At 39.1% G+C, this 22,746-nt stretch overlaps 2 protein-coding genes across 2 annotated transcripts in view; one reads left to right on the top strand and one right to left on the bottom strand.

The window, feature by feature from the left end:
• Positions 1-22,746, top strand: part of LRRC63 (leucine rich repeat containing 63) — a 74,208-nt gene that overhangs the window by 51,014 nt on the left and 448 nt on the right. The window contains exons 7-8 of the mRNA XM_049853353.1: positions 4,685-4,768; positions 14,097-14,336. Of these exons, the coding sequence (XP_049709310.1) occupies positions 4,685-4,768; positions 14,097-14,336 (324 nt within the window). The remainder of the gene's footprint in view (positions 1-4,684; positions 4,769-14,096; positions 14,337-22,746) is intronic.
• RUBCNL (rubicon like autophagy enhancer) overlaps positions 19,835-22,746 on the bottom strand; it is a 162,932-nt gene continuing 160,020 nt past the window's right edge. The window contains exon 12 of the mRNA XM_049853349.1: positions 19,835-21,230. Within this exon, the coding sequence (XP_049709306.1) occupies positions 21,185-21,230 (46 nt within the window). The 3' untranslated portion in view covers positions 19,835-21,184. The remainder of the gene's footprint in view (positions 21,231-22,746) is intronic.

Raw genomic sequence — 22,746 nt, 5'->3', positions numbered from 1 at the left:
TATTTTTCCACAATAACAAAAACTGTGTTTTTCCTGCGTTGATTCTAGAATCAGCCATTTCTCCAAGAAACTTTTCTTTTATTGGAGAATGGTATTTAAAAACCAAGATCTGGGCGCTGGGTATGCGCATTATTATTGGGGTATCATTGTTTCTAGGCTGTCAGTGGGCAGAGCTAAGTAATATATGTGTGTGTACTTATCCATAGAAACCCTGGTGGTGTAGTGGTTAAGAGCTATGGCTGCTAACCAAAAGGTTGGCAGTTTGAATTCACCAGGTGCTCCTTGGAAGCTCTATGGGGCAGTTCTACTCTGTCCTATAGGGTTGCTATGAGTTGGAATTGACTGGACAGGAATGGATTTTTTTAACTAATCCATGTATGCACACATACCTATAATTGTTTCTGGATCTGTTCATACTGGATAATCTATAATCATACTTTAAATAACCATAACTGTCATTTAAACAAAATGTAAAAGTTCCCAAGGCAACTAAAAACTTGATACTAACTAAAGGCCTAACATTTTCTTCATTGTGTAGGGATTGGACAAATTAGTATGAACAATTGGGTATAGCCAAAGAGTTTTAAGGAGTTTTTTTTTTTTTTAATATTTGTGTTTCTAAAATGAAGGACTATATTTTGATTAAATAACATAGGATATGTATGCACATGTTCAGCATATGGAAGCCAAGAATGAAAAACGTAATGGGAGAACTTAACTTCCTGGACCTTAGAGACTTAGAGCAAGCTCTGACATAAGTAAAAATGTTCATTTGCAGAGCCTGTTAAATGAAAACTCACCTAAAGAGTGCTTATACAGTTAGGGACGAGAGTGCTGAATTCTTTCTATTTAAGAATTAATTGTTGTCAAACTCTAGCTTGTGATGCAAAGACCTGACACAGAGTGGCTGGACTTGGAGAAGCAGGTGGATAAAATTGACTGAAATCCAGGGAACCTAACAGTTATGTAATATATTTGAGATAATTCTGTCTCCATGCAAACTGAATAGTTAGGATGTTATGACTGTCACAAGCAGTTGCAGTAGTTTATTTTGAATCTTATATTTATTTCATTCTTGTAATCAATTCAGTGGATGTTTATAAAGTATCTCCTGTGCGCTCCTAAGGAAGTCACACAACCTAGCGAACGTAGGCGAAAGCAAACAATTGAATAGAATCAGGTAAAATAATGGAGATGCCCATTGTACGATTTGAGAGTTCCAAAGAGTAGCATGGAACTCATTCTGGGAAGTATGAGATGGCTCTCTGAAAGAGATAGTTGATCCAAGTACAACTGAGTATGAATTAGCCAGGTTAAAGGGAAGAAAGTTGGGCTGGTGATGGGTGGATATTTCTCCAAGCAGAGTCACAACATATTTAGAAAGAAAAGTGTGAAACAACACATGCGATGTAGGATGGTAATTTGGTGTTTTGGGAGCTTAGAGGGCCAGGCTCAGTGTTTACAAATGAACCTGGTGAGGTAAGTGGGGACCAGATCTCCCATGGGCCTTGTCAGCCAGGGTAAAAAATTGGTGCTTTATGCTGTTTGCCATGAAAGCCACAGGGGAGAGGTGGAGTCAGGCTTACGTTTTAGCACATGGTGGTGGCAGTGTGGAGGATGCGTGTGAGGGGATGAAACTGAATTCAAGGTGCCCAGCTAGGGGACTGTAACAGTAGTCCAGGCAAGAGATGAAAAGAACTTGAACCAGGGCAGTGGTAGTAAGCACAGAAAAGAGGAAACAGATTGTTAAGAAATTAAAGTAAAACCTGCAAGATCTGGTGTTGATTAGACATAGAGGGAAAGGAAGAGTCAAGGTGACTCCTAGGTTTCAATCGTGTAAAGTATATTTATTGTTGTTGTTGTTCTTGGTTGCTACCGAGTTGCCCCTCAACTCATGGTGACCCCATGCACACTGAATGAAATGCTACCCGGTCCTGTGCCATCCCCATAATGGGCTGTGGATAGCACCATTGTGATCCACAGGGTTTTCATTGGCTGATTTTCGGAAGTAGATCTTCCTAGTCCACCTTAGTCTGGAAGCTCTGCTGAAATCTGTTCAGCATCATAGCAACATGTAAGCCTACGCTGACAGATGGGTAGTGGCTGCACATGAGGTGTGTTGTCCGGGAATTAAACCCGGGTCTCCTGCATGGAAGGCGAGAGTTCTACCATTGAATCACCATTGCCCTCAGATATTTATTGGGTATTTACTAAATTGGAAACCCTGGTGGCATAGTGGTTAAATGCTACGGCTGCTAACCAAAAGCTCGGCCGTTCGAATCTACCAGGTGCTCCTTGGAAACTCTACGGGGCAGTTCTGCTCTGTCCTATAGGGTTGCTATGAGTTGGAATCAACTTGACGGCAATGGGTTTGGTTTTGGTTTATTTACTAAATTATAAGCTCTGTGATAGGAGTTGGGTTTACAATGGTAAATGAAAGTGGCACGATCCTTTCCCTCACGCGGTTTAGAATCCAGGGAAGGATACAGGAATTCTAACAAACACTCCAATAAATACATAAATATAAAACATTCTAAAGCATATGCTTGAAAAGAAAAATAAGAAAGATATCAGAGGGACATGAATTAAATTGAGATGCTAAGAAAGGTTTATCTGAGGAAGTGGTGTTTAAGCAGAAACAAGTCCAGGTGAAGAATGGGGAAAGGAATACTTCATGCAGTGAGAATAACATGTGTGAGGCAGATAAGAGCTTTAGGGGTTGACAGAAAGCCAGGGTGGCTTAGGGTATAATAAGTGTGTGGCTTAAGATGAGGCTCAAAAGCGAGCCAGGGGCTACATCCTGTAAAGCTTTAGAGGCCATATGAAGAAATTTACTTTTTGTTCTAAGTGCAATGAGAAACGGTTGATGGGTTTTCTGCAGGAAAATGACAAGATTAAACACAAGCAGGTTCCAGGGAAGGAAAATGATGAGTTCCATTTTTGGTTAACGTGTTCGCTTTGAGTTGTGTTGTCCATCAAACAACTGCATTTAGGTATATTAAACGCAGAGAAGAGTTTTGTGCTGATGATGAGGGTTTTGAGGTACCCGTATGTAGTAGTTGAAACCAAGGAGAATCTGTAGAGCAGTCTGCTGAGGAGATATTCCTGATATTCCTGCAGAAACACCAATATTTCAGGTACAGACTGAGGAAGAAGAAATTAGAAAAAAATGCTCAAATTGCATAAAGAGAACCAGGAATATCATGGAAACCAAGTGAGTAGATTATTTCAAAAAAGAAAGATGATCAACAGTGTCAAATACAATAGAGGAATTTAGTAAGACTAAAACTGAGAATGGTTTCAGTGGGATGGGAAGAGCAAAAGCCAGTTTGCCGTGGGTTGAGGCAGAATGGGAGGAGAGAAGTATTTAGTACCCTGCGTAGACCACTTTTTGGAGAAATTTGGATGCAGCGGGGGAAGGAAGAGATTAGATAAAAGCTAAAGGGAATGGGAGATCTTAGAAACTTTTATTTTTTGTTCTTTAAAGACTTAGGCATATTCATAGGATGATGGAAAGGAGCCACCAGGGAATAGATTAAAGATATGGAAGGATGACTGATGGTGCAAAATGTCACAGGAGGTGGGAGGGAAAGGGGTCATGAGCACAAGGGGAGAGCCTGGTGTTGAACAGGAGTGGCCCTCATCCACTAAGACTGGAGGTAGGTCTAAGAGGGGATATGGAAAATGTGCAGTTACATGGGTAGGAAAAGAGAAAATTAATTCTGCCTACAAAGATTCATTTACCCGTTGCTGTGGAGTCAATCCCGACTTACAGTGACCCTATAGAACAGAGTAGAACAGCCCCATAGGGTTTCCAAGGAGCGCCTGGTGGATTTGAACTGCCAACCATTTGATTAGCAGCCATAGCTCTTAACTACTGCGCCACAAGAGTTTCCAAGATTCATTTAGCTCCTACTATTTATCTTTTTTTTTTTTTATTTATCAGTTAAAAGGTGTTCTGGTGGCACAGTGGTTAAAGCGCTCAGCCGCTAACTGAAAGATCGGCGGTTCAAACCCACCAGCGGCTCCTCAGGAGAAAGATGCAGCAGTCTGGTTCTGTAAAAATGTACACCCTCGGAAACCCTATGGGGGCAGATCTACTCTGTCCTATAAGGTCGATATGAGTTGGAGACGGCAGCGGGTTTTGGTATTGGTTTATGTAGGAAGAGGAGGATGTTTACTAGGGATTTTGATGAATGTCATACCTTGGCTCCTCAGTCTCAGTCATCAAGAAGCAACTCCGCTCCTCCCCAGATGTCCCTCCCCAGTCCCACCCCCCCCGCAAACCCAGAATTCTCTGTGTTACAGAGCCTTTGTGTTCTTTGCTTCATACTAAGTTCTTAACAGAAAAAAAAGACCAAAAATACTTCACTAGGAAAATCTTACTGCAACCAAGAAAAAAAATGCCTCTAAATGTTAAGAATTTCTCAGGTGCCTTTTCTAGGTGGTACTTTATCCACGCTAACCATCTCAAATCAGTATGAATGGACAGATGAATAATTTCTAGGAACATTCATGGCAATTACATTGTCCATAATGAAGTCTACATAAATTTCAAGATCTTAGAAAAATATAGTTTCTCTATACTTCTACTTATTTTCTTGACTGTTTAATCCTTTATTAATTTCCAGTGAATAACATATAATACATCATTTTTACAATTCATTTTCTCTTCCCATTTAAGGTTATTCACCTTGTCCTATCTTGAGGAACTTGATATTTCCTACAATGACCTTTCTTCTATTCCAGATGAAATCAAGAAACTCAGGTATTTTGAAAGTAGTAAGTACGTGCGAAGTCATGTCCCCTTTAAGGCTATCTTTGGTGACTAATGTAAGAGAGAAAATTAAGTCCTTTCATTCACCTATTAGCCATAAAGTCCGCTATGTGAAGCATTATGTTTACCAAAAATGTTAAATGATTGGTGCAGAGTGTTTTTAAGACATGATATTTTTAGTAATTATTTAAAGGTCAGTACAAATGACCACTTAATGGAACGACAAGCTACTTCTGTCCATTTTTTCTCTGTGTGTGTACATGTATAAGTGTTTATCAGTTTTATTTATTTTTTTTGTAAGGAAATACATACACATAAAATGCTAATAACACAGTGTCATTTAATGCTAACCTCTTGTTCTTTTTCACATTAATAAAAAAAGAAGTCTCCAAAGTTCATCTGTGTCTTCCTATGTCATTACCATATTATTTTAATTATGACCTTAGAGTAATTTTCTTTTATTGTATTGTGGGAAAATCTATGTAACAAAAAATGTGCCATTTTGACCGTTTTTAAGCATACAATTCAGTGACACTGTTATATTCACCATATTGTGGAACCATCACCATAATTTCTGTTATCTACTAGGGGGATTATCTGTCAATAATAATCTCTTAATTATTCTCTTTAGATCATGAACTTTAAGACCATTAAATATAATTCCCAGCCCCTCCTCATAAACAAAAAGTTGGAATTTTGGATGGAATTGCCTTGAGTTTGCATGTGAATTTCAAATAATTTATATTTTTAATGATAATAAATCTTTTTATCCTAAAATATAGTATATATTTTCATTTGTTCAGATCTTGTTTTCTGTTCTTCATAAGAATTTATGACTTACTTCATGGAAGTCCTTTATCTCTCTTGCCAAACTTCCCTGAGTATTTCCTAATCGTGCTACTACTATGAATGTAATTTTTTTTTTTCTAATTTCCATTTCTAGCTGACTATCGCCAGTTCACAATAGAGAAAAGCTATCTATGTCTTTTGTTGATTTAAAATCAGGACAAGTAACCAAATTCTCTTAATTGGTTCTGCTTGAGTCTTACTGGATTCTCTTTGTTTTTTCAGGAACAATAATCTTTTCCACAAAATGAGATAATTTTATCTCTGCTTTTCTAATTTTTATACCAATTATTTTATTTCCCATGTGACAACCTCTGTATTTTAATAGAATTCAATCTGTTTACTTTTGTTACAACTGATATATTTGATTTTATATTTCTCATTTACTTTCCCCTTCTATTTCCTTGTTTTCTGTGATTTGTTTCCTTTATCTCCTCATTGTTAATTTTGAAGTTTTACTATGCTTTGCCAATCTATTACCATATTTTGATGCAAATAACGCACACCTTCTATGTTTGTTTGCCAGCCACGCCCCCCGAGGTATTTTCATAACTGCCACTATGCCAATTTTTTTTACATGTTGCTGTGAAAATATCTCGTAGGGGCAGGGCACGGTTGGCAAACAAATGTACAAGGTGCACGTTATCTGCGTAAAAATACAGTACTATCTTTTCTTTCCCAAGACTCATAATCAAATACATTTTTCTTTTTTTTTTTTTTAAAGCAAGATAGAATCTACACCCCCACCATGATGGCCTCCCACAACTGCTGCTTTCCACCAATATCTGGGACCATTAAAATTCTTTTATTTTTGTGCTCTCCCTCCAAACTTATCTGCCCTTCATCTAACTTTAGGTTTTGCTGAGATAGTTCAGGAAATTTCGTTTCAGATTCTCATTATTATTTTCCTTTGCATTGTCTCTTTTTTTTTTAAAGACTACTTAGCACTTTAGTTTCACATTTCCAATCATTCTTCATTTATATTTGTTGGTCTTGTTGTTAGCTGCCGTGGAGTCAGCCCAGACTCGTGGCACCCCCATGCACAACTGAATGAATGCTGCCTTATCCTATGCCATCCCCATGACTGGTTGCAGATCAAACTACTGTGATCCACAGGGTTTTTACTGGCTGATTTTTAGAAATAGGTCATCAGGCCTTTTTTCCTAGTCCATCATAGTCTGGAAGCTCCATTGAAACCTGTTCAGCATCATAACCCATTGCTGTCGAGTCGATTCCGACTCATAGCGACTCTGTAGGACAGAGTAGAACTGCCCCAGAGAGTTTTCAGGGAGCGTCGGGTGCATTCGAACTGCCGACCTTTTGGCTAGCAGCTGTAGCGCTTAAGCAGTATGCCACCAGGGTTTCCGTTCAGCATCATAGCAAAGCTATATATTTTAAGATTTGTTTACTGCTGTTTTTCTCCTCTTTCATCTCATCCTAAATCTGGAGATATCTCTTTTAATTTATTGGCTGTATAAAATTTTTTCTTAAGTATTTTCCTCAGATGGAGGAAATTTTTAAATGATGTCTCAATTGGGTGGACAGTCTTTTCCCAAGTAGTCTCCCTCATCACCTCCTCCTCTGGCTGCCAGCATTGTAGATGAGGTACCTGATGCCAGTTTGATCCCCTTTTCTTTGTAAGTAGATCCTATTTTTATCTGGAAAGACTAAAATATTCTCATAATCCTTGACCTTCAGGAATTTTATCAGGATAGGCTTAAGAATACATCCTTCTTTTTTTTTTTTTAAAAAAAACAATCTTACCTGGAATTCTGTTAACTCTTATCAGCATATTCAAGCTTTTCTTTTAAGTTCAGGGATGTTTTCTTCTATAATATGTTATTATAATGTCTTTCCTTCTTCTGTTTCATTTTCTGTTCCTGAAACTCCTATTATTTATATGTTAGCTCTCCTTGATCTTCTTTCCATGGTACCTATATTTTTCTCATGATTTTTTAAAAATGTATTTTTGCCCTGGTTTGAAGTATTTCTTCTATATGCATCTGTCAGGTTGTCATCCTGTGGTGGCTGGCTGTTGCTGTGATGCTAGAAGCTATGCCACTGGTATTTCAAATACCAGCAGGGTCACCCATGGTGGACAGGTTTCAGTGCAGCTTCCAGACTAAGATAAACTAGAAAGACGGGCCTGGTGGTCTACTTCTGAAAAAAGTGGCCAGTGAAAACCTTATGAATAGCAGCAGAATATTGTCTGGTATAGTGCAGAAAGATGAGCCACTCAGGTTAGAAGGCATTCAAAATGCAACTGGGGAAGAGCTGCCTCCTCAAAGTAGAGTAGACCTTAATGACATAGATGGAGTCAAGATTTTGGGACCTTCATTTGCTGATGTGACACGACTCAAAATGAGAAGAAAGAGCTGCAAACATCCATTAATAATCAGAACATGGAATGTATAAAGTATGAATCTTGGAAAATTGGAAATCATAAAAATGAAATGGAACACATAAACATTGATAGCCTAGGCATTAGTAAGCTGAAATGGACTGATATTGGCCATTTTGAATCAGACGATCATATGGTCTACAGTGCCGGGAATGACAAATCGAAGAGGAATGACATCACATTCATTGTCAAAAAGAACATTTCAAGATCTATCCTGAAGTACAATGCTGTCAGTAATAGGATAACATCCACATGCCTACAAGGAAGAGTAATTAATATGACTGTTATTCAAACTTATGCACCAACCACTAATGCCAAAGATGAGGAAACGGAAGATTTTTACCAACTTTTGCAGTCTGAAATTGATCAAACATGCAATCAGGATGCATTGATAATTACTGGCAATTGGAATGCGGAAGTTGGAATAAAAGAAGTTGGAAACTATGGCCTTGGTAAAAGAAATGACCTGGGAGATTGCATGAAAGACTTTTACAAGACCAACGACTGCTTCATTGCAAATACCTTTTTTCAACATCATAAACAGCAATGATACACATGGACCTTGCCAGATGGAATACACAGGAATCAAACAACCACATGTGTGGAAAGAGACAGTGGAGAAACCCAATATCATCAGTCAGAACAAGGCCAAGGCCAGGGGCTGACTGTGAAACAGACTATCAATTGCTCATATGCAAATTCACATCGAAGCTGAAGATAATTAGAGCAAGTCCAGGAGAGCCAAAATATGACCTTGAGTATATCTCACCTGAATTTATAGACCATCTCAAGAATAGGTTTGACACATTGAACACTAATGACTGAAGACCAGATGAGTTGTGAAATGACATCGAGGACATCATACATGAAGAAAGCAAAAAGTCATTAAAAAGACAGGAAAGAAAGAAAAGACCAAAATTGAACGTAGAGTAGATAAAGTGATAGGAAAAAATGATGAAGTAAAAGAGCTGAACAGGAGATTTCAAAGGGCAGCTCATGAAGACAGAGTATTACAATGACATGTGCAAAGACCCGGAGTTAGAAAACCAAAAGGGAAGAACACGCTTGGCACTTCTCAAGCTGAAAGAACTGAAGAAAAAACTCGAGCCTTGAAGGATTCAGTAGGCAAAATATCGAATGATGCAGGAGGCATCAAAAGAAGATAGAAAGAATACACGGAGTCACTGTACCTAAAAGAATTGGTCAGTGTTCAGCCATTTCAGGAGGTAGCATATGATCAAGAACTGGCAGTACTTAAAGAAGAAGTGCAATTTGTACTGAAGGGAATGGTGAAAAACAAAGCTCCAGGAACTGACAGAATACCAACTGAGATATTTCAACAAAAACAGATGCAGCACTGGAGTTGCTCACTCATCTATGACAAGAAATTTGGAAGACAGCTTCCTGGCCAACTGACTAGAAGAGACCCATATTTGTGCCCGTTGCAAAGAAAAACGATCTAAGACAATGTGGAAATTATCAAACAATATCATTAACATCACACACAAGTAAAATTTTGCTGAAGATCATTCAAAAGCAGTTGCAGAAGTACATTGACAGGGAACTGCCAGAAATTCAAGCCGGATTCAGAAGAGGACACTGAATGAGGGATGTAATTGCTGATGTCAGATAGATCTTGGTTGAAAGCAAAGAATGCCAGAAAGATGTTTACCTGTGTTTCATTGACTATGCAAAGACATTCGACTATGTGGATCATAACAAATTATGGATAACACTGCAAAGAACAGGAATTCCAGAACACTTAAATGTGCTCATGAGGAACCTGTACGTAGACCAAAAGGCAGTCATTGGAACAGAACAAGGGGACACTGCGTGGTTTAAAATCTTGAAAGACGTGCATAAGGGTTGTATCCTTAGTCTGTATGCTGAGCAAATAACCTGAGAAACTGGACTATATTAAGAAGAACACAGCATCAAGATTGGAGGAAGACTTGTTAACAACCTGTGGTATGCAAATGATACAACCTTGCTTACTGAAAGTGAAGAGAACTTGAAGCACTTACTGATGAAGATCAAAGACCACAGCCTTCAGTATGGATTGCACCTCAATATAAAGAAAACAAAAATCCTCACAACTGGACCAATAAGTAACATCATGATAAATGGAGAAAATATTGATGTTGTCAAGAATTTCATTTTGCTTGGATCCACAGTCAATGCCCATGGAAGCAGCAGTCCAGAAATCAAATGATGTATTGCATTGGGCAAATCTGCTGCAAATGACCTTTTTAAAGTGTTGAAAAGCAAAAATGTCACTTTGAGGACTAAGGTACGCTTGACCCAAACCATGATATTTTCAGTTGCCTCATATGCATGTGAAAGCTGGGCAATGTGTAAGGGAGATGGAAGAATTGACGCCTTGGAATTATGGTGTTGGCAAAGAATACTGAATATACCATGGACTAACAGAAGAAGCAACAAATCTGTTGTCATGGATTAAACTGTGTCCCCTCAAAATATCTGTCAACTTGGCTAGGTCATGATGCCCAGTTTTGTATGATCATCTACCATTTTGTCATCTGATGTGATTTCCCTGTGTTTTGTAAATCCTATCATTATGATGTAATGAGATGGATTAGTGGCAGTTATATTGATGAGATTTATAAGATAGGTCTTAAGCCAATCTCTTTTGAGATATAAAAGAGAAGCAAGCAGAGAGACATGAGGACTTCATACTACCAAGAAAGCAGCACTGGGAGCAGAGAGCTTCGCTTGGACCTGAGGTTCCTGTTCTGAGATGCTCCCAGACCAAGGGAAGACTGATCACAAGGACCTTCCTCCAGAGCCCACAGAGAGAGAAAGCCTTCCCCTGGAGCTGACACCTTAAATTTGAACTTCTAGCCTACTAGACTGTGAGAGAATAAATATCTGTTTGTTAAAGCCATCCACTTGTGGTATTTCTTTTACAGCAGCACTAGATGACTAAGACATCTGTCTTGGAAGAAGTATAGCCAGAATGCTTCTGAGAAGCAAGGATGGGGAGACTTCATCTCATGTACTTTGGATGTGTTATCAGGAGGAACCAGTCCCTGGAAAAAGGCATCATGCTGGGTAAAGTAGAGGGTCAGTGAAAAAGAGGAAGACTCTCAAGAAGATGGATTGACACAGTGGCTGCAACAATGGGCTCAAACATAACGATGGTGAGGATGGCACAGGACTGGGTAGTGTTTCGTTCTGCTGTGCGTGGGGTTGCTATGAGTCAGAGCTGACTCGATGGCACCTAGCAATAACAACAACCTCTACTTTGTCTTTGCCTCTAATTTGGATCTCTGCAAAGACCATCTGCTCCTTCAGTTTATCCACTTAATGTTTTAGTTCTGCAACTCATGCTTTTTGGTTCCAGAAAGTCTTATATGTGTTTGGGCTCTGTTTGAATCTTAAGTGGGCTTTTTTCCTCCCCAGTATCTCATCTGTCTCTCCTCAGAGTCTGTTTGCTTCAGGAACACTGTTCTGTGTTTTGCTTATTTTTCTTTCCTGGTTGCTCTGTCTTCTGCTCAGGTCTCATGGTAGTCATAGAGGACCACTCAGAACCCCAAGAATGTCAGTGGTGAGCCAGGAGGAGGTTTCTCTGCTCCCAGGATGCTCTGCAGCTAAGAATGTCTAAACATGGAGCTCTTCCAGCTTTAAGGGTTGTTTCGGCTGTGTACCAATTGCTGTAGAGTGGATTCTGATGCATGGTGACCCCATGTGTGTCAGAGTAGAACTGTGCTTCATAGGGTTTTCAATGGCTGATTTTTCAGAAGTATATCACTAGGTCTTTCTTCCGAGGTCCTTCTGAGTGGACTCAAACCTCCAACCTTCTGGTTAACAGCTGAGTGTTTAACCGTTTCCACCATTCAGGTATATTCTTTAGTCTATTTAGTTCCCCCCAAAACTCACTGTGGATAAGAGAACACCCAAACTGGCAGGTCTTCTAAGGTAAACAAATTTAGGCAGGGGCAGCCTAGCCCAGGGGTGTTCTGGGGACCTTCACCAGCATTGGCCCGGAGCCCCCCACCACACTCATTCTGATTGTCCACATAGGGTTTTCTAATGCTGGTCCCTAGGCTTGTGTCCGGTACAGAAGAAAAAAGTGATCACACACGCTCTCTCCTTCAAGGCCCAAGCAGAGCCTGGGACCTCACTAACCTCTTAAAGACCATGAGTGGTCCACCAGTCAAACTAGGGTTGAAAAATGAAGATACCTGGAATGCCATCTTCCTTACCTAATTGTTTTAAATACTAGTTTAACCATATTTTGGAGCCCTGGTTGCACAGTGGTTAAGAGTTCAGCCGTTAACCAAAAGGTCAGCAGTTTGAATCCACCAGCTGCTCCCTGGAAGCCCTATGGGGCAGTTCTGCTTTGTCCTGTAGGGTCTCTATGAGTTAGAATCGATTCAACAGCAATGCGTTTTAACTATATTTCAATACTGTCAGCAGGAGTCATAGTTAAAGACCTTAAACTATACGAGTAAAAGATGTGAAACTAGACTGTACATGAGAATCTAGAGGTTCCCAGATGCCCTTTACCTAAAGTCCATATTTCAGCCTCTTCACCCCAAATGCATTTGATAAGCGGAACCGGCCTTCGACATGATTTTTATATGTCCTTCATGAACAGATATTTTTCTGTCTGCTTCCAGCACAAATTAGAAAGTAGATAAGTTACTGTTCAAAAAACCACTGAGAGAAGACGAGTAGAAAATTAATAGTGTTGGTTTTATTTGAATAAAGAAATGAGTTATTGACACAAAAAAAGCCAAGGGGACTCAGAAGATGAAAAGCCAAAGCACAGCCCACACATAACACATTTTGATAATGTAAATTTCACTGTTTTGATTGAGTTGTATGAAAAAATATGCATTGATATTATGTCTATGAAAATAATATTCTTTCTGTGTATTATTATACTATAGACCAAAAAACCAAACCCATTCTTGTCGAGTTGATTCTGACACCTAACGACCCTATAGAGCAAGGTAGAACTGCCCCATAGGGTTTCCAAGGCTGTAATCTTTCCAGAAGGAGATTGCCACATCTTTCTACTGTGAAGCTGCTGTTGGGTTCAAACCACCAGCTATTTGGTTAGCAGCCCAGTGCTTAACCACAGCACCACTAGGGCTCCTACTTTATTATACTATAAAACCAAAAAACCAAACCTGTTGCCGTCGAGTCAATCCCGACTCGTAGTAACCCTGCAGGACAGAGTAGAACTGCCCCATAGAGTTTCCAAGGAGCAGCTGGTAGATTTGAACTGCCGACCTTTTGATTAGCAGCCAAGCTTTTAACCAGTGTGCCACCAGTGTGCCTTACTATACTATACCAGACCTATATTGGAGCGCTGGTGGTGCAGTGGTTAAGCATTAGGATGCTAACCAAAAGGTCTGCAGTTGGAATTCATCAGCTGCTCCTTGGAAACCTTATGGGGCAGTTCTAATCTATCCTATAGGGTCGCTATAAGTAGGAATTCACTATGAGTAGGAATCGACTCAAGGGCAACAGGTTTGGGTTTTTGGGTTTTATACCTATATTATGGTGAGAAACTGGGTGGCACAAACAGTTAAGCACTCAACTACTAGCCAAAAGGTTGACAGTTCAGACCCACCGAGATGCAACTCAGAAGACAAGCCTGGTATCTGCTTTCAAAAGCTCACAGCCTTGAAAACCTTACAGAGCAGTTCTACTTTGCACACATGGGGTCACCATGAGTCAGAATCAACTCGACGGCAACTAGCAACAACACCATACTGTATTATACCTTATGTAATATTTATTAGCCTTGCTGCATTTATGGATATTATTTCTTTTTCCATAGTGATAAGACATGTTGCAAAGACCCAAAACACATGCTTTAAATGCACTGTTCACACAAATGCACCTAATAGCATAATAATATATGGTGCACATGCTTTATAAGTAAAATCTCTTAATTTTAAGAAAATACTTAAATATGTACTTGTATTTTATTGCTACCAAATTTGATGTAAGTATTCAAGAGCATTGGGCAGAATTTTACTTCAGTATTATAAATTGCATGAATACATTTTAAAGTATAGTTTCCTTTATATGTAGATCACTTGAAAAACTGAATGTGGATGGGAATGACCTGACTTCTTTCCCACCTGGAATTTTGAAACTGAACCTGAGAAAGATCCAGTTTGAGAATAATTACACTCATCCTCATCTTTGGAAAGAGAATTCTTTGAATAGTCCACAGCGTCTCACTCACCTCGTTTCTTTCTTCTTTTTCAAAAATCATCTACATAGATATCATGATGTGATCCCAGAAGAAATTAAAAAGTTATTAAAATGGTGAGCAAACCCTAAGCCCTTTTAACTTTTACGCAAAATGTACCTTTAGGCATTTAAAATGTTCTTTATCACAGGCCCTTGATGGCGGTTTTACTGTTAACACACACACACACACACACACACACATAATCCCCCAACTTGCTGCTCTGGTTTCTCAGGCATAATAGTGTAGTCTAAAATTTGCCTCATTTTCTAATATTCTCAAGCTAGTACTTAAAAAAAAAAAAAATCCAGCGTAAAATGAGGATTGCTGAGATGTAGCTGACGATACCTCTACAGCTACCACATAAATCAAGGAGCCCTGGTGGGCAGTTAAAGCGCTCGGCTGCTAACCGAAATGTCAGCAGTTTGAACCCACCAGCCGCTCCACAGGGGAAAGATGTGGCAGTCTGCTTCTGTAAAGATTTACAGCCTTGGAAACCCTACGGGGCAGTTCTACTCTGTCCTATAGCGTTGCTATGAGTCGATATGGCCACATAAATTTTTTCTATGAATTACTCAGACATAGAAGTAGGTTCCTGAGAAAAAAAAATTCTTGGTATCAGTGATGCCGTGGAGGGCACTGCTTTACTGTATATAAACCCTCCACCCTGGTAGAGACCAGGATTAGAACAAATGTGCGCAGAGTGACTTCTGTCCCTCGGGTGTCAGTGACCAGTGTTGGAATCACTGTCTAATCTCAGAACTGGGCTCTTAAACTCCACCCACTTGCAATTCACTCAGGCTTGCCTCCCATTTCTTTCAGATACTGTAAAACTGTTGATCAGAAGTATTAATCATCAGCACTTAGATTACTGATTTTACAAATCCTTAGTTACCTAGTGCTGGTATAACAGAAATATGGCAAGTGGGTGGCTTTAAGAAACAGAAATTTATTTTCTGTTTAGGGGGCTAGGAGTCTGAATTCATGATACTGGCTCTAGAAAGTCTTTCTCTCTCTGTTGGCTCTGGGGGAAGGTCATTGTCTCTTCAGTTTCTGTTTCTTGGTTCCCTGGAGATCTCATGTGGCCTGGCATCTATCTTCCCCATCTCTACCTGATTGCTTGGTTGCTTTCTCAATCTGCTCTTTTTATATCTCAAAAGAGATTGATTTAAGACACACCCTATACACTAATACTGCCTCATTAACATAACAAAACCCATTTCCAAATGGGATTATAACCATAGGTATAGGGGTTAGGATTTATAACACATATTTTGGGGGTAAACAATTCAATCCATAACACAAATATTTGCTGTATGCCTCAATGAAATGAATTTCTAGGAATATATAAATAACCAATATTGACTCAATAAAAGTAGAAAACCTAAATAAGCTAGTAACCATTGCATAAAATGAAAAAAAAATAGACCCTTCAAAAAAGAAACCAGTCCCAGAAGTTTTTTATTTTAATGCATTGAGATGTCAGTGCTCATGAGATTTTAATGCACGTGGGAAAGAAAAATCTCCAAAGGCAAACTTTTTAAAAAGAATTAAAACCTAACTAAAAAACCAAACCCATTGCCATCGAGATGATTCCGACTCACAGTGCCCCTATAGGACAGAGTAGAACTGCCCCATAGGGTTTCCAATGAGCAGCTGGTGGATTCAAGCTGCTGACCTTTTGATTAGCAGCCGAGCTCTTAAGCCACTGTGCCCCAGGGCTCCATAACTAGTGAGTAGTAAATAAACATGGGTCCAAGAAATTCGGACTCACCACAAGGTAGGAAAGTTGAACCCAAGATTGCTAAATTTAATATGAGCTGGAAAAGGGCTAAGTGGTCCCAGAGCACTGAACTACCTTTCTCTCAGCAGAGCAAATGCTCTTCAGAGAAATATCCTCAACCTAGGCTTTCTGGATCAAAGAAGATTAAGTTCACCTGAATATTAGCTTTCAACTAAAAAGAAATAGCAAATGTAGGAGGAAATAAACCACCAAGGGTAAAAGTAGCAAAAACAATCAACAGATAAAAGTCTCCAAGGATCTTAGATAACTAGTATTATTTACAGAACATGAAATACTTTTCAAGTGTTTAAAGAAAGAAAATAAAATTTTGAAAATAATTAAGGGATAAGATACAATCAAATATGGCCTGGCACATCTGGGGTCTTAAATGCTAGCAAGCAGCCATCTAAGATGCATCAGTTGGTCTCCACCTACCTGGAGCAAAGGAGAACGAAGAACAACAAAGACACAAGGTAAATATGAGCTCAAGAGACACAAAACCAAAGAAAAAAAAAACCAAACCCTGTGCCATCGAGTCGATTCTGACTCACAGCGACCCTATAGGACAGAGTAGAAATGCCCCATAGAGTTTCCAAGTAGCACCTGGCTGATCTGAACTGCTAACCCTTTGGTTAGCAGCCGTAGCACTTAACCACTATGCCACCAGGGTATCCAAGAGACACAAAGGGCCACATAAATCAGAGATTACATCAGCCTGAGACCAGGAGAATTAGATGGTGCGTGGCTACAACCGACGACTGCCCTGACAAGGAACACAACAGAAAACCCCTGAGGGAGCAGGAGAGCAGTGGGATGCAGACCTCAAATTCTCATAAAAAGACCAGAGTTAATAGTCTGACTGAGACTAGAAGGACCCTACAGGTCATGGTCCCCAGACCTACTGTTAGCCCAAGACAGGAACCATTCCCAAAGCCAACTCTTCAGACAGGGATTGGACTGTACTATAAGATAGAAAAAGATACTGGTGAGGAGTGAGCTTCTTGGCTCAAGTAGACACATGAAACTGTGTGGGAAGCTCCTGTCTGGAGGCGAGATGAGAAGACAGAGGGGGTCAGCAGCTGGCTGAATGGACACGGAAATAGAGGGTAGAGAGAAGGAGTGTTCTGTCATTAGGCGGAGAGCAACTAGGAGTATATAGCAAGGTGTATATAAAGTTTTGTATGAGAGACTGACTTGATTTGTAAACTTTCACTTAAAGCATAATAAAAAAATTTTAAAAAGGCCTGGAAGAAAGAAATTTAAAATGAAATGAAATTGTAGAAGCTAAAAATATAATAGTTGAAATTAATTTGGTGCATGGGTTAAACAGCAGATTATATACAGGTGAGATATCTGAGGTAAACAGATATGGAAAATAAAATGAGAAGATTTCACACACACTTAATTAGAGTTCCAGAATGGGAGAATATAGGGAATGGTGGGAGTGATTGTTCAATAAGATAATGGCCGCAAATTATCGAAAGTATTAAAAGATGTGAACTCATAGCCACTGAAAGCTAAGCAAGACACCTTGTGTTGAAACTGAAGAACACCAAAGACAAATACAAATAAAATCAGCCAGAGGGGGGAAAATCATAAAGAACAACAAATCGACTACCAACAACAATGGAACAATAACTGAAAAAAATATTATTCTTCCTAGCAAAACTAACTTTCAAAAGCAAGGGGAAAAGAATGGCTTTTACAGAGAAATTAAAACAGAATTTACCACCAATAGATTTTCATTAAAGGAACTTGCAAAGAATGTGCATCAGAAAGAAAGAAAATGACTTAAGCACATCCTGAGATGTAAGAAAGAATGGCGAGAAGACAAACTGGGAAATATATAGGTAAACAACATGATCTGTATGAAATAATAATGTCTACAGTGTGTGACTAAAAAGAAGATCTATCTAAAACTAGACATCAAATGGTTAGAAATGTAATTTTTTAATTTTTATTTATTGTGCTTTAAGAGAAAGTTTACAAATCAAGTTAGTCTCTCATACAAAAACTTATACACACCTGCTATGTACTCCTTGCTACTCTCCCCCTAATGAGACACCACACTTTTCTCCACTCTGTCTTCCCTGTGTCCATTCAACCAGCTCCTGTCCCCCTCTGCCTTCTCATCTTGCCTCCAGACAAGAGCTGCCCACCTAGTCTCATGTGTCTACTTGAGCCAAGAAGCTCACTCCTCACTAGTATCATTTTCTGTCTTATAGTCCAGTTCAACCCGTCTGAAGAGTTGGGTTTGGGAATAGTTCCAGTCTTGGGCTAATAGAGGGCCCAGGGACCATGACTTCCAGGGTCCCTCTAGTTTTAGTCAGACCATTAACTCTGGTCTTTTTACTAGAATTTGAGGTCTGCATCCCACTGTTCTCCTGCTCCATCTGTGATTTTCTGTTGTGTTCCGTCGGGGCAGTCATTAGTGGTAGCCAGGCACCTGAGACCAGAAGGACTCAGGCTGATGTAGTCTTTATGTATGTGGGCAGCCCTTTCTGTCTCTTGGTCTCATATTTACCTTGTGTCTTTGGTGTTCTTCATTCTTCTTTGCTCCAGGTGGGTTGAGACCAACTGATGCATCTTAGATGGCTGCTTGTTAGCGTTTAAGACCCCAAACACCACTCACTGAAGTGGGATGCAGAACTTTTTTTTAATATACTTTGTTATGTCAATTGACGTAGATGTCCCCTGAAACCATAGTGCCCAGACCCCCATCCCTCTTACTCTGAGCTTCAAAGCATTTGGTTGTATTCAGGAAACTTCTTTGCTTTTGGTTTAGTCCAGTGGTGCTGACCTCCCCTGTACTTTGTGTTGCCTTTCCCTTCATAGAAGTGTAATTTTTTAAAAGACACTAGTATGATGGCAAGAGAAATAACAACCATTTTCAAGGGAATGTATCAAGGGAAATATGGTAAGATATTTATGGAGAAAAAAATAAAACTTCACGAAAAGGTAAAGAAAACCAAATTAAATAGGAGAAATAAATGTATTCAGGGATAGGAAGATTCAGTATAAAAAATATATCAGTTCCCCCCAAATTGAGCTATAAATTTAATGCAATTCCCATCAAAATCCCAATAGAACTTTCTGGGAATCTTGATAAGCTAATTCTAAAATATATATGGAAAAGAAGAGGCCCCAAAATAGCCAAGACAAACCGAATATAAGGGGGCTTGCCTACCAGATATCAAGACTTATAAAGTTAGAGAAAGTAATACAGTTTGGTATTAGGTACAAGGAAAGACAGATCAACCTATGGAAGAATATATAACCCAGGTATTATGTTCTTGTGCATATGTGAAAACTTGGTATTTGACAAAGGTACTATTGTGAATCAATAGGGAAAGGATAGACTTCTTGGTAAATGATGCTGAGACATTTGATCATCCAAAGGAAAAATCAAATTAGATCCTTTATGTATATGTCACCATCACATATAAAAATCAATTCCAGATGTCCTAAAGATATAAATATGAAGAGTGACACTTGAAAGATTTTAGAAGCAACTATAGGAGGCTACCTGTATGGCTTCACAGTAGGGAAAGGTATCTTAAAACAAAACATAGTTTTATGAATTTGACAGTAAAAATATTTCTATATGACACAGGACACTGTAGACTAGAAGAAGATATTTGCAGTCATGATAATTAGTAAAAGAGTCCTCCCCCCCGCACACACTAAATCAAAGGTATAACCCATAGAAAAATAGATTTTGTTAAAATTATTACATTATTACAATTTAATTTTTCCAAGTGATTTTATTAACAACAGTGTATTTTTAGTAGATGCTTTTTGAAATGACATCAATTAACTTAGTTGAGGAGAGTGATAGAAAAATTTGGTCGGAGGGAATTAGGAAATAACCCAGGCCAGCGAACTGCTGTTTTGGAAGAAGACATTCCCAAGAGGTTAGGTGAACAAGCTAACAACAGAAGCTTATTTTCTTCTTCTTCAATATAATTTTTATTTTTTAAATCAAACACAAGCGTTTAGTTCAGCAGATGAAATAGTTGTTACTGATATTATAAGGAAAATCAGTCATCCCTGATCCCATCTTTTTCCTTCCCTGCCCTTCACCCCTAGACTCACCTAGTCACCTCTTTCAGCAGTTCCCTTCTTGTGTTGGAGTCCATATCTTTAACTGACATGCCTGAGCTATTCCTCTTGGGTTTTCCATTTTAGCTATTATCTCTGGATTTCCTACTATTCAATATAAGTGTTCAGGACTCATATCAACCCTCTTACATATATCTCCCTTCCCCCTAACCTCCCAAAATAGTTATGACCACCCTGTTTAAAACTGCAAGTCCCATATTCCTCACAGTATTGGCCCTCCCTATCCCTCCCTCTTCTTTGCATTGTTTTTCTCCCTCAACCCATTTCCATCGAGTCGATTCTGACTAATAGTAACCCCACATGACAGAGTATAACTGCCCCATAGGGTTTCCAAGGAGCAGCTGGTAGATTCCAACTGCCAACCTCTTGGTTAGCAGCCAAGTTTGTAATCACTGTGCCAGCAGGGCTCCATTTTTCTCCATAGCACTTAATGTATAATTATACACTTACCATACATTGAGTAGTTTACTTAATATCTGGCTGTTTCTCTACAATGTAAGCTCCATGAAGGCAAGTTACATAATGATTTTATTCATTAATATTATCTCCTGCACATAGTAAATGTTTAATACTTCTCAAATGAAATAATAATCTTAATTATAATTAATAATTACATTTAAACTATAATAAAAGTACTATTTAAATTATCATAAAATGTAAATGCAAACAACCCACACAGTGATCTGTGGGTACATTTCCTTTCTTGTACGTTTTTTTTGTTTTTCTTAGAGAACATAATTGACTTAAAAAAAAAAGTACTGTTTTCTATGTGTTCATCATTTGTTCTGTCCCCAGACATTCTAATACTATCATTTAAATCATTATCAGTGTGACTGCACTAGAAAATCAATTCTATAATTTTCTTTTCTTGAAGACATTTCTCCTGGAGTCTTGTGTCTTCCAGCTCCAATCTGGACAGGTTGTTCTCTAGGTCTGCTGAATAGCCAGTATGCTGGGACTTCCTTTCACCATCATCTTGGAATTTTGTTTGCCTCTCTCTCATTATCAGATACCTTGTTCTTAATTTAACTCCACATTTTGGTGAAGCCCATCCTCCAGTACGTTCCTGCAGAAAAATCACGGAAAGTAACATTTAGAGACCATGTATGCTTGAATATGTCTTTATTCTACCCTCACAATTTATTGATAATTTGGCTGGGTATAGAATTCCAGGTTAAATCATTTTCTTCAGGAATTTGAAAGCAATGCTTCATTGTCTTATGGTTTTCTGTTTGCATTTTAGATTCATCACTTTTTTATTCCTTATCCTTCACATATAACCTATGCTTTTTTTTTGAAAGGTTTTTTTTTTCCAGTTCTAAACACCAAATTATATACTTTTGTGAGGCTCTTGTTTTTAAATTCAATGTTTTAAATCATGTCCTTCAATTCTGAGAATTTTTTTTTTATACTATTATTCTGAAAATTTTGTCTCTTCTATTTTTTTCATTCTTTTTCTGGAACTGTAGCTCATATTGGACCTTCTAAATTTTTTCTCTGATTTCTTAACTTCTTTCTCCTGTCTTTTTTGTTTGCTTCTTTTTGTGCTGTCTAATGTGAGATTAAGGTACCCTAATTGTAATGCTTTTTAATTGTAATGTTAGGGCTCCTCCCTTTCTTGTTTCATGGATGCAGTAACTTCTCTCATCTTTCATATTAATTACAGGTAGTACCCAACTTACGACAGGGCTCTGTTCTGAGCTCTTTTATCTCTACCAATAAGTGTGCAGAGGCACCCCACTCCACCTGTAAGCTTCAACTCAAAGGTACTCAGCTTTCTCCTCCACAGGCCAGGAATCCCACTGTGCCATCTCATGCTTGCCTCTCCTGCCACCGTTTCTCTCTGTCTTCGGTGTTACAGCTCTGTCTCCTGGGTCCAAGAGCTTCTCAGTGCAGGGATCCCAGGTCCAGAAGCCATGCTCTCTGTTCCTGGCAGTTCTTCCTTGGTGGTGGTGAGATCCTTTCTCTGCTTTGGAATTGGCTCTCTTTTAAGGCAAAACTGACCAGTCCCCTTGGTGGGCCATGTGATGGTTAAGGTTGTGTGTCCACTTAGGTAGGCCATGATTCTCAGTGGTTTCACCGTTATGATGTAGTTTGGCAGTCGTATGATGTGATCACTTCCATGATGAGATTTGATATAATGTGATCACCTCCATGATGGGATCAGATGTGAGTACCAGTCAGTTGAAATGGAGTTTCCCTGGGCGTGTGGCCTGCACTGAATATGAGTGAACATTTTGGCAAGGCTCCTGGGCTTTTGCTTGCTCTGGATCCTGCAGCTGGCTCCTGTTCATCTGACCTCCAGTTCTTGGGACTTGAGCTAGCAGCTTACCTGCGGTCTTACCTGCCAATCTTGGGATTGCAGCCTATGAGCAAGAGCCCTGCTCTCTGCCCTGCCAGTCTTGGGTCAGCAGCCCCTGTGGCTACATGAATGAGGAGAAGCTGCTCTCCTAACCCACAGACTTGGGACATTCTAGCCTTTGCAACCATATGAGCCATTTCCTTGATATAAGTCTCTCTCTATATATATTTATACGCTATACTGGTTTTGCTTCTCTAAAGAACCCAGCCTAAGACAGGTC

Source organism: Elephas maximus, chromosome 14, assembly GCF_024166365.1.
Source record: "Elephas maximus indicus isolate mEleMax1 chromosome 14, mEleMax1 primary haplotype, whole genome shotgun sequence".
Classification (NCBI taxonomy): Eukaryota; Metazoa; Chordata; class Mammalia; order Proboscidea; family Elephantidae; genus Elephas; species Elephas maximus.
This window is presented reverse-complemented; position numbering and strand designations above follow the sequence as displayed.